Genomic DNA, 12,095 nt, shown 5'->3' with positions numbered 1-12,095 from the left:
CCCTTTTTGTGTGTGTCTAATCAGTAGCAAAAACCCTCTTTATGTCGCATGTGTTTATACGTTTCCTATGTAGCTTATCAGCCGATTTGCTTTCTTTTTCTTTTGTTTATATGTTTTAGCGGCTTTTCTTTACATCACTACGGTTACAAAAACATATATATATAGTTGGAAGAGAAGACGAGGGAAAGGGGAAGGAGGTGGATTAATAGATACCCTTTTGTGTGTTATTTTTTTTAAATAGTCTTGAAGCGTAGTTTGTCGTATGCCAACAAAAGAAAATTAATATCCATATCTAAAAAAGTCAGATAGTCGAGTTGAAATTATCAATAGACTTGACTAAGTGAAATGGTTGACATTAGACTGCTAAGAAGACAGAGCGGATTGCGAAATCCATCCAATATCTCAATTCTAGCAAATTATCTATTAACAATGTGTAGGAAATTATTTTTTCGTCATGTGCCCCAATATGTAATCCATTATCTTGACACCCAAAATACCCTAATGATATATCCTGTCTCATACGCTAAAAGAGAAACAGACCACATTCTAGAACTGCACCTGAAACCTAGGATTCGTCCTAAGCCTCTCTCCATAATACCTAAACAGTATCGGCACGGGTATAAACGCCACACCAATGAACCCCAAGAGTGAGTTTCCCCAGCCCAACCCCAACGAATCATACATGGGCAGTCCTGCAAGCGGCAGGAACGCCCCGAACATTGACCTAAGCACCGTATTGGCCGCAACAACCGATGCAGCATGCTGCGTAAACGCATCAACAAGATACGTCTGAATACTCATGAGCGCAGTCAAACTTCCCAGACCCACTGGCGCCATAGCCATGATAGGAACGATCCAATGCACCTTGTTCTTCGCCGTCCATCCGTAAATGAAAATGCCAATGGGCAAGCCAATTGCACCGGGCAGCGTCAGAACAAGTGGAAGACGATGCTCAGGCTTCGCTTTGCCTTTTGTTTCCTGCTTGTACTTGATGTAGCGGTCGGACCTTGTGCCAAGTAGCGCGAGTCCCATAACCATGCCCACACCGATGCCTAGGTAGGCGAGACCTACGGAGCCCGAGGAGAATTTGTATTGGCCCTCAAACACAAAGGTGATTGTTGTGAAGAAGAGGTACAAAATGCCGTAGTTGAAGGAGATATAGAGACACATGAGTAGCACGATAGGGGAGAAGAGGAGCATCTTCATTGGCCGGACGATAGCACGGATGAGGATTTCGCGTGGGGGGAGATCCTGTGCTAGTTTGGAGCGGAGATCGGTATTTCCCGTTGATTTGATGAGGGATTTGGTTTTGCGGGCGAGGAGGACAGGGGCGTAGGTTTCGCGACCGATGACGAGGAAGAGGAGACCGAAGGCGCCACCAAAGATGGCCAGGATCCAGTATACCCAACGCCAGACGAGATTTTCGACGAGGAAGCCTCCCGCAATAGGACCTACGACGGGCCCAAGAAGGGGGCCTATGGCCCAGATTGTCATTGCGCCAGCACGTTCCTGGACGGGGAACATGTCTGCGATTGTACCGCCACCGAGGGTCACGGGCGCGGCGCCGGCACAACCAGCCAAAAACCGGAAAGCGATGAGCATGCCCATTGAGTCAGAGACGGCACAGGCAATGGTGAAGATAACGAAGAGTACGCCGCAGATGTTGTAGAGAGGCATGCGGCCATAGACTTCGGACATGGGCGCGATGACTAGAGGTCCGATGGCGAAGCCTAGAATGTACACTGAGACGACGAATGCGGCTATGACCCTTGATGTCTCGTGGAATGCTCGCATCACTTGTGGTACGCCGGGGGCAAAGAAGGAGGATCCGACTGGAGTGATCAGTGTGACGAGGCCGAGGGTGGCAACAGTAGTCCATTTCTTCTTCGCAGTCCAGTTTTGAGGGTTGTTGGGGTCATCCGGCCCATCCCAGTCTACAATGTTGGGGTCCTGTTCTTGTTCTTGTGCCTGTATCGCATTCGGCAGTGTTTGCTCGTTTGAATGGGTTGATGATGATTGGCTCTCGATGCCTTTTTCTGGATCATGAGCAAATGCATCTCCTATTGTTTCTGCCTCTTTGTGATGTGTTGATTCATATGCTTCGTTCCTCTGTTCGTTCTGGGGTTCTTGTCTGTCCCGTGTGGGGTCTGGCGAGGCTGGTGTTGCCATTGTGAAGGTTGGATGTGGACTGACTGCAACAGTGTAAGCATACTCGTATTGGATAGACTGCCTTGAATAGGCGTGCCTAGAATGAACAAGCCTTACCGAACGGTGGTTATACCACGGAGTGGACGTAAGCAGCTGCAAATCGTCAAGTCGAACGGAAACTTGCAGATCAGTTCTTGAAAAATCCTAACAATAAAGTTTCCCTTACCAGACGGTGTTTAAAGGCCACTTAAGAAAGGAGCAGAGAGGTGTGCATGGACTAAGAATTGGCAGGCGGCGTAATTCACGGACACAAGACCATGCGACCCTCCGCAACGAAGCGTAAGGCGCCCGGACTTAAGTATGGGGGCGGAACACGTGCGGGTGACTGCATAGCTGCACGTGGTATATTGGTGGAGATTAGTCCTATCCCAGGCTACATTATGTCGTCATATCCGTGGTGAAAGCGAGCGCTTAGAAGTGGAGGCGAAGGTATAACGTATGCTAGTCACTGCAATGTGATAAGCACACAAATAACCTTTCACGGATCGTGAAGGAGTATCGTTTTAGCAGTGAGTCTCTTTGATTACAATGTTGGGCTTAGCAGTGTCGGGTTGTGCATTGCTGCAAGCACCGCGCGGAGGGTCGGAGGGTCGGAAGGCCATTCGAGATGAAGCGATGCGGATCTCCCCAGCCTTGTATATAGGTCCGGTACATGAATTCGGACGAACTGGATAATTGTTCGTATTCACATACATTCCGGTAACCTGGTTTCATGTGTGTGGACGAATGTACGGCCGTCAGACGTTGATGCACATGGCTCGATGTCTGACATTGCCCAGTATCTAAGTTTACACAGTACTACCTTAATTTGACATATTGATGTCGCCTATCTGTTGATGGAATGTGAAGGCAAGGTCTACTTACTGTTATCCGGAGCGAGAGCCCGTGCGGTTTGTGTTGTACAGAGTTGACGGTCGCGAACAAACGGCCGGAGTTGACGATGACGAACAGATGGTCTTTAGGGGCTGTTGTTTTGCGCTAACCCCGAATAGCTAGTCATATGGTAGTCGGGGAAAGTACGATGGATAGTTTGTATAACTACGCGAATAGACGTTCGATGCTTGCCCCACAGTTTTTCGTAAAGCGTATTATCCCCAGACAATGACAAGGGTCTCCAATCCCATCCGCCATATCCGTATTTACGCAACGTTTAACTACAAGAAGCCATCTTGAAGTACATCTTGGTCGGATATGTTAATAACAGGGTTTGACTCTTAGCAGTTGTGTTGAATGATAAGATCCATGAATGAGTGCATACCAATGTTTGTGATCGAAATAAGGTTGACGGATGGTCGTAAACTTAATACAAAATGCTGACATATTGTCTTACATGGCAGATGATCCATGGAAAAAAAGAAGAACATCGGTGTCAAAACCAGACCGAAAGCCGAAGCGAGCGTAAAAGAAAGCGTATTGCGTACTTTGCGGCATGTCACTGCAACCGGGGTCAAACCTCAACAAAATGTCTTTGAGATACACTACCTCTATCCCTTATTCATGACTTTCCGCCAGCCAAACTCCTCCCTCCATCCTAGCATATCTTTCATTTTTTTGTTGCAAATAGGTGAATCCCGATCTCCCATTTTTTGGATAATCTGCACTCCAGGACATGTCTTTCTTAACCACTCTTCAATGCTTCCCTCTGACTCTGGTATCGTAGTCTCATCATTCACTGCATTGAAGACCTGAAACCCTAGTCCACTGGTCTGCAAGCAAGCGTGGACAATGCCTGCCAAGTCTCTCGCATCCGTGTAGCTCCACGCATGAACTTTAAAGTCCTGTGGCCTTGTCAGATACGCTTTAAACTTTTGAGCGTGATTCTCGGGCTCAATGACGGCCGAGATGCGCAGGCAATAGATGTCCACACTTGGGAAGCGCCGAGCGAATGACGCAGCAGTTTGTTCCATACAGAGTTTCGACGTAGCGTAGACATCCATGGGCTGTGTAGGCGTGTCCTCAGTTATGGGGAAATGTGCATAATCGACGTCGCCTTCTGCATAGGTAACGCCATAAGCAGTGATGCTCGAAGCCAGGATGATCTTTTCACATGATTAGTGATTTTCTCATCACTTTGAAACAGTATATATATACCTTCTTGATTCCAAGCTTACAGGCTGCCTCGACAACATTGTATGAGCCCATTGTGTTAATTCGAAATGTCTCATTGTCTGGAATCCTCATCGGCTGTGGTATGCCAGCAAAATGCACAACTGCATCCGGTGTCTGGACTGATTCCATGAATGGTTCGCTAACACGGAAATGACAAGACAGACTATTGAACGCCTGTGCGCCGTCTGTCAAGTCCGCCTTTAATGTGTACACATCTGGATTATTCAATGGTGTCACATCGACATTGAGAATCTCATGGCCGTGAGACAAAAGCCCAGATATGACATGGCGGCCTGCTACCTAGGAAGTGTGCATAGTCAGTAGAATTCTAAATAGGAAGAAATTCGTAATCTCATGTATCTGTACGCTTGGAAATCTCGAAGACACATGTTGGAGCCCAAGTGCCCTATACATGCCAAGAAAATCTAGGATTCCAAAAAGCATAGCGAAGTGACGTAAATGCACATACTCCGGAGCCGCCCGTGAAAACAATTCGCTTTCTTGACGTTGAGCTAGATGACATTGCACTAAGGTGAATATGCTTGCGAGAGAGGGAGGGGAAAGTGAGATAGAGTAGACGTATATGTCTGAATAAGGAATTTTGGAGCTGCAGGTGAGGCAGTGATGTTGATTTCGTTGCAGATTTGTCACTCCCAGCACGTTTTTGTAAGCAGAGTAACCCAGCGTTGAACAGAAGTCGTGAGTTCCCCGCGTGTCAGCGGAGCTTCCCCACTTTGTCTCCGTCGGCCCCTTGGCTCAGAGATCAGCGCCAGTTGAAAGTGCGCAATACACCAGTTGCTAACATCAGTGGTATTACATAAGACACACGGTGGAATAATAACAGGAAATAACACAGCCAGACGGTTGGTGGTACATTCATTCATGTCTTTCATTCAGAATGCGGCTTCTAATTGGCCGCGGTTTCTTCCGTCATGATGTTCGTCTTTCTACTATGAACAGACCTACACAGTCTGCGTGCCGTATCCCCTGATCCTGTCTGCAAAGGCCCAGCTCTGGTTCTCCAGCTTCACATTCTCGTCCAATTCAACACCCTCTTTGGTCACGACCGCAATTGAGTACTTGTCCATACTCCTAGCATCCCTGTAGAAGAGAACCTTCATACACTCCTTGATCTTCTCCACTGCCTGCTCCTTTGTGACGTTCTCCACAGCGGCCTCGTCTGGCAATATGGTCCTCAGAATTGGCTGGGCGAGATGTGCACCGAAACCTGTGGCTAACGATGGCGATGTGAAAGTAGTACCGAGGAGGTCTGCACTTGCGAGAAAGGGCTTCGACTCGCCATCCATGCCAACAATAAGCAAGTGGTTCCACAGTGGGTCGAACTTGGATCGGCGGTTGTACATGACTTTGGCGAGGTAGGTGTGGAGGTTCTTCGCATTGAGCGAGTTCTCAGAAGAAGAGTAGTTCTCGCGGATGTCCAGGGAGTTCAGAAGGCGGTCGATGTACTGCATGTCCGAGACGTCGCCGCCGAAACCCACGACTACCTCATCGTTGAACTTTCGTAGACGCTTGACGTCAGTGAAACGGGCGAGGGATCCGTATGAAGCTGCGAAACAGCATTAGTAAGGCTATTCTCTGTAGCCCATGGTGTTATGTCATACCCAGGTTGTCCGCCGCAATGACTACGCCATCCTTGAACTTGGCCGCGAGTACTGAGGTACCGGTAACAATCGGGCTCTGAGTGTGCTGATTTGGGCCATCGGATGAAAAGTGCGAGGGATCGTAGGCACCGTAAACATCGTCTCTAGGCTGTGATGCATTAGTACTACTGCTATTGACAGCGGGTGGAAGACGTACACGGCCCCATGCCTGTGGAAGGTGGTTCATGTTTGGGAAGTTTTTGCTGAAGCTCGGGGTATCACGGAGGCAGCGATTCGAGGCCGAAATTGCAAGCTGATATCTCAAAGTGGGCGGGAAGGCGAGGTTGTTGTGACGGTGCGTGTAGGCAGTCGGTGGTTGCGCAGCTCGCCCGCCAAGAGATAGACTTGGCCCAAGCTCCGTATACTCAAGCCAGCTACAGATGATGGCCCACGAGCATTGTGCAATTCAAGATGCTCGGAATTGATTATCCAGATAGTGACGAGGAAGAGGTTGTACCGGAGACGAAGCCAGAGGTGAGACTCACAAACGTCCCCAGAGGGCTTCGACCGCTACTAATAGAGAGTTGACCAACATTCTTGCGACAGTTGCGCCTGCGCCTGCCCCAGTCCCAGAACCGCCTTCTGCACCTCCTCCACCTCTCGAGAAGCCTTCTGCTTCCCAAGGATCAGTCAGCGGGCCCTCGCAAGGACCAGCTGCAACACCACCTCCCATTGACAATGACCTACCGGACGATGCTGCTCCAGGCTCACCATTTACAACAACCCGCGCCTTGATCCAGAACCTCACTTTACCTACCGTACCAAACTTCGACATACCACCTTCACCTCCCGGATCGCCGCCCCAAAAAGCGACCAAGAAATTTGCGCAGTTTCTCGAACTCAAGAAGAAGAACCAGCACTTCAACCACCGCTTGGAAAGCTCGTCCGTACTGCGCGACCCTGGCCATTCTCAGAAGTTGTTGGACTTTGCAGGCATAACTGAGGAGGAATCCTATGCGTCTACGCTGTCAAGCGACGTCGCCATACCGACAAGTTTTCCGCCCTGGGCCTATTTTGAGGAACTGAAGGCTTCGCAGAAGCAACTTGCAAAAGCGAAGGAGCAGGAAAAGTCAAAGGCACCGAGAAAAGCTCTTGATTTTGTCTCTGCAACCAAGTCTGGGACCTCGAGTGAAGCAGGTACCCCGTCCATGTCCACCTCTGGGAAGCGCAAGGAATTGGAACATAGAGGAAGAGATGATGCGAGTTCTAGAAGCATGCTGAAGAGCAGATCGAGGTCACCAAAGAGGAGAAGGTCAAAGCCTAGGGAGAGGGAATAGAGTTTCGAGCATCATCGCGGTCTATGTACATTGGCGATGAGATGCAGGAACCCTAGTCCAAACCAGTGGAGTTTGACAGGAATGTATAGAAGCTATGTGTATCTGAGCGAACACAGAAGATTATTACTTCATGCCGTATAGCATGTCACCTCTTCTCAGCAATACATGCTGCAACATCGACATCACAAAGCGTAGTTATACATAGCAAACTTGCACCTCCAATCCATCACCTCAGACCACCCTTTCATGATTTACGAACCTGTCTCGCCATATCATCCATAGCGATGTACGAAAACGTCATTGCCGGTGCTAACGTAGCCCCAGGCCCTGGATACCTTCTCCCCATCACGCTCGCAGTCGTGTTCCCCGCCGCATACAGGCCCGGAACGGGCTTACCATCTTCCATCAGCACACGTGCAAAATCATCCGTCAACAGACCGCCTTTCGTTCCGAGGTCCCCGGGATATAGTCTGACAGCGAAAAAGGGGGCTTCTGCAATAGAGCCCAGGTTGGGATTCGGTTTGTGGTATGGGTCCCCAAAGAAGCGATCGTAGGGATTCTCTCCTCTTCGAAAATCCTCGTCGACACCCTTGCTTGCAAATGTGTTGAATCGTGTGATTGTATTTTGTAGATTCGTCGGGTCAATGTTGATTTGCTTGGCCAGACCCACGATACTGTCGTCTTTGTAAATGAGCCCATTCTCAATCGCCCACTGTGGTGTATGCCGTGGACCGAACTGGCCGAGAATATATTTGTTGCGGTGTCTTGCATCGATGATGGTCCACGAGGGTGCTGCTGAAGTTGTTTCATGGCGTTTGTTCATTATCTTACCGAAATCATCGTAGTCCAAGGCTTCGTTTAGGTAGCGGTGGCCGTCTCCATCGACCACGATCGAATGGGGAAGTGAACGGGCGGCTATGTCGAGAATGGGGGTTTCGCCTACCAGTATCATGGGCATCCACCATGCTGCATCCATCATGTCGATGACACCACCCGCCTTCTGACCGGCTGTGATAGCCTCGCCTTGGTCACCTGGTGAAGCAACGCTCCATTGCGCATACTCAGCTCTCTTTTGATATTGATCCCGCATAGCTGGATTCTTTGCAAAGCCTCCTGCTGTCAACAAAATCCCATTTCTCGCACCGATCCTTATTTTTTTGCCATCTCTTTCAACCACAACACCCACCACCGCTCCCCTCTCATCAGTCGCGAGCTCCACCAACTTGCTTCCCCTCCATATTTCCGTCCCTTGCTGCTTGTTCATATAGAGCAACTGTCCGATCAGTGACTTGCCCAACGTCACCGGTTTTTGGCCAGCCAAAACCCGAATCCCTAGTCTGGCTACAAAAACATTGAATTTGAGGAAATCATGCAGATGAGCGCCCATGCGAAAGATGTGAGGGCTCTCGTTAGAGTAAACGATAAGGTTGGGACCGGATGGAAGCCTAATCATAGACCGCCAATCTTTCAGCTTCTTGAGATCAAACACTTTGCCCTCAATCACACGACCTAGTGGCTTAGAGCCCGGCTCTAGAGAGTGATAGTCGGGGTATCCCACGCCTGCGCGCCACTTGAATCCGCCATCCTCCAAGAATTTCACCATCTTCGGGCTCTCGTTGAGGTATGCTAGTTTTCTCTCCTTCGTGCTAGACCGTGTGTTTGGTGGTACAACTGCTTCGAGGTATGTAAGAGCTTCCTCCAAGCTATCTTCCATACCTGCTGCTTTCGAAACATGGTTGTTTGGGACCCATAGTGCACCCCCCAGAGTACGCACTGGATCCGCCGATTGTGGATGTCTTTTCGACTACCAATGGTTCCAGACCATGATATTTTGCTCGTAACGCTGCTGTGAGGCCGCCTGCACCCGATCCAACTATGACGACGTCGGTCGCTTTGTCATAGTCTTTCTCTTTCAGTGCCGCGACAGTTGCCATATGGGCTCGGAAATTCCCACTCCAGATTCCTAAACGGGCATTTCGGGCGATTGGCCACCTGGATCTTGACAATGTGCCGCGGAATCTCACGATCATAATCGAGATTGTCTCTTATGCTGTCCGGAACTCAACAAATGGCCAGTTTCATAAGACAAGTCTTGGAGAGGTAAAGGGCAAAGTCTCGTTGATTTCATGGACGCGAGAACCGTAGCGCTTAATGCCGCTTATCACTACGGTCGTGCTATAACATTGAGGTCCATCATTGGAGGCCATCATTTGGGGCGTACCGGATGACCTGCTTTAGTAACACAGTTGGGGGGCCTTGCCGTCTTACGTACTAGAGAATCTAAGAAGCGAAAGAAACATATTGTACTACAAAGAGGTCATAAGTTCGGCAGTGGGTTCAGCTCTGGTATCCGTCTGGTTCCAGCCGCGACTCTTGTGCAGTCCTTGCATGGCCAGACAGACGAAGCAAACAGCTCATGTGTCCCGGAGCAGCAAATGGTCTAATTCTGCGCGGATATTGTTAGGCTAATCTAGTTTGCCAAGTAAGCCTCTACATGGGTCTATATTAGGATATCTACAGCGATCCTTTGATCCTAATTCGTATCGTTGAGGTAAGCGACCGAAATAGGCCAGTAGGGCATGGGGATGCTAAACTAATGTCTGCTTGAGGGTTAGGCTGTACTAGAAGAGCTGATAGATGGCGTGTAGCACCGCGCAAATCCGTTATACAGTACTGGTGGCTTCATCACGGTGCTGAGACCGAGCTTAGACGAAATGCCCGCGTAGTGATAGTAGAGATGAAAGAAGTCGTGAGGACGCTCACTCCATGCTCAGTACTAAGTAGTACCGTGCTCGGGCGTGCAACGCACCGAACCACCGAAAACAGCTTTACTGAGAACGAGACTATGTCGCCACATAGAATGATGATTATTACCGTATGGGTGGATCGAGCCGCTCACTTCACCAAGACTCAACTAATTTTGATTACTATATAACCACTACTATAAGGTGCCTTTCAAAAGTTATGTTTGAAGCTCAGAGCTTCATAAGACAAGATAGGAACATTGGCATGGCCAGATGATTCCCCTAAAACGGATTGGCTTCAAATAGCGGATCGCCCACGTACCCCAGTATCCCAAACGTTATGATCGTACATATTGATTATGTACAATCATTAGTTTAGGTTCGCAAGTAACGACAGAAAGGCTACAGTAAAGGTTGCAGAGGTTGTAGATAGGTACAGAGGCCACAGACATATAAAGATGCAGAGAAAGATATGGGTTAATATGTTTACCGGATAACTTCAGTATAGAAAAGTGTAGATAACAATCATAGCGAAATAAACTTTATCTAGAAATCATAGACATATACGCCCTCACTACATCAGCGCCAAGACATTAGCGCGTGGAAGCTCCCAGGCACTCGAGCTCCGCGTACTACAGCTCCATCACCCAAACCCAGAATCGCCGGCCGACCGATATACGACGCCCTCGAACACTCATACGGAGCCCCTTTGTACCTCTTCTCAGTTCCCAATCCCCAGATAACGCAATGGCTGCGCTTTACACCGGTGCACCTCCACAAGGCGGCCCAGGCTACTCGTTCAAGCAAACCCCCACAACTGTCCCATCCGGCGAGCGGCAACATGGTTTCTACCCGTACGTACGCCCAGAGATACTTATATCACATTGTTTTGACAAGTCTACAGATACACCGACAACGGCGGCTCAACGCTAGGCATCTCGGGAGCCGACTTCGCCATCCTTGCCGGCGACACACGCTCGACATCCGGCTACAACATCAACACACGCTACGCACCCAAGCTCTTCAAGATCGGCGGCGAAGGTTCCGACAACAAGGGCGCCAGGATAGTCCTCTCAGTCGTCGGCTTCGCAGCCGACGCCCACGCCCTCAAGGAACGCCTCGACACCATCGTCAAGATGTACAAGTACCAGCACGGCAAACCCATGACCGTCTCGGCATGTGCCCAGCGACTCAGCCACATTCTCTACAACAAGCGCTTCTTCCCTTACTACGTACACGCTATCCTCGGTGGTCTGGACGAAGACGGCAAGGGCGCCCTGTACTCGTACGACCCCGTCGGTAGTTACGAGCGCGAGCAATGTAGGGCAGCCGGTGCGGCTGCATCCCTCATCATGCCCTTCTTGGACAACCAGGTCAACTTCAAGAACATGTACGAGCCCGGTAGCGGAGTGGGCCACGAGCTCAAGTCGAAACAAGCAGAGCCATTGCCTAGGGACCATGTAGAGGACCTGGTGCGAGACGCTTTTACGAGCGCCGTGGAGAGACACATTGAGGTTGGTGATGGGCTGCAGATGATGATTATCACAAAGGAGGGCATAGCTGAGACTTACACCCCACTTAAGAGGGACTAAGGCCGAGGTTTTATGGGTGTGGAAGGGGGGTTATATTCACGAACATGATGACTTTAAGAGTGCAGAGCAACATGTATGAATAAACATAGCACTTTGCTACTTTAGATGATGATCAGGACCCTAGTCTTTCTACTACCAATTACAAGGCTGGTTCAGTACCACTTGGCTCCAACCTTTCTGACGACTCGCGTGGTTTCTTTATATTCTTAAGGTCGTTTAGTGTAGTTACTCACTGCGAACAAAGACCTTTGTGACATATCCATCTATTCTAGGGATTTATTCAAACAGATGCATTAAGTTTGCTAAGCAAATGTGTAGACACATCATTTGCATGTAGACTAGCGGGACAGCTCCACTTCTTGCTAATAAAGCACTTGATTATATACTAAGTTTATTACAAGACATCATAATTTAGACACGAATACCGAGAAGCACAAGACTATACGAGACGAGTATTACACAATTGGTATATCATTTCATTCCATTTCGTACATATGATTGTCC

General features: G+C 49.2%; 6 protein-coding genes across 6 annotated transcripts; 2 read left to right on the top strand and 4 right to left on the bottom strand.

Annotated features, from left to right (window-relative positions):
• Nucleotides 1–546: 546 nt before the first annotated feature.
• On the bottom strand, nt 547–2,169 carry COCVIDRAFT_99064 (hypothetical protein; the record flags this gene model as incomplete). Its single annotated transcript, XM_014701308.1, has 1 exon — nt 547–2,169. One exon carries the CDS (start codon nt 2,167–2,169, stop codon nt 547–549), a length of 1,623 nt encoding a protein of 540 aa, XP_014556794.1.
• A 1,523-nt stretch (nt 2,170–3,692) lies between these two features.
• On the bottom strand, nt 3,693–4,840 carry COCVIDRAFT_98980 (hypothetical protein; the record flags this gene model as incomplete). Its single annotated transcript, XM_014701307.1, has 3 exons — nt 3,693–4,247; nt 4,300–4,617; nt 4,787–4,840. The coding sequence occupies 3 exons, from the start codon at nt 4,838–4,840 to the stop codon at nt 3,693–3,695; spliced, it is 927 nt and encodes a 308-aa protein (XP_014556793.1).
• A 439-nt stretch (nt 4,841–5,279) lies between these two features.
• COCVIDRAFT_98972 (hypothetical protein) lies at nt 5,280–6,165 on the bottom strand (the record flags this gene model as incomplete). Its single annotated transcript, XM_014701306.1, has 3 exons — nt 5,280–5,884; nt 5,940–6,087; nt 6,136–6,165. 3 exons carry the CDS (start codon nt 6,163–6,165, stop codon nt 5,280–5,282), a joined length of 783 nt encoding a protein of 260 aa, XP_014556792.1.
• A 224-nt stretch (nt 6,166–6,389) lies between these two features.
• Nucleotides 6,390–7,255, top strand: COCVIDRAFT_99001 (hypothetical protein; the record flags this gene model as incomplete). Its single annotated transcript, XM_014701305.1, has 2 exons — nt 6,390–6,452; nt 6,503–7,255. 2 exons carry the CDS (start codon nt 6,390–6,392, stop codon nt 7,253–7,255), a joined length of 816 nt encoding a protein of 271 aa, XP_014556791.1.
• Nucleotides 7,256–7,499: 244 nt separating this feature from the next.
• Nucleotides 7,500–9,189, bottom strand: COCVIDRAFT_26565 (hypothetical protein; the record flags this gene model as incomplete). The annotated part of the gene is made up of 2 exons (XM_014701243.1): nt 7,500–8,977; nt 9,030–9,189. The coding sequence occupies 2 exons, from the start codon at nt 9,187–9,189 to the stop codon at nt 7,500–7,502; spliced, it is 1,638 nt and encodes a 545-aa protein (XP_014556729.1).
• Nucleotides 9,190–10,746: 1,557 nt separating this feature from the next.
• COCVIDRAFT_99053 (hypothetical protein) lies at nt 10,747–11,591 on the top strand (the record flags this gene model as incomplete). The annotated part of the gene is made up of 2 exons (XM_014701304.1): nt 10,747–10,853; nt 10,904–11,591. The coding sequence occupies 2 exons, from the start codon at nt 10,747–10,749 to the stop codon at nt 11,589–11,591; spliced, it is 795 nt and encodes a 264-aa protein (XP_014556790.1).
• Between the last annotated feature and the right edge of the window lie 504 nt (nt 11,592–12,095).

Source organism: Bipolaris victoriae (assembly GCF_000527765.1).
Source record: "Bipolaris victoriae FI3 unplaced genomic scaffold scaffold_41, whole genome shotgun sequence".
Taxonomy (NCBI): Eukaryota; Fungi; Ascomycota; class Dothideomycetes; order Pleosporales; family Pleosporaceae; genus Bipolaris; species Bipolaris victoriae.
This window is presented reverse-complemented; position numbering and strand designations above follow the sequence as displayed.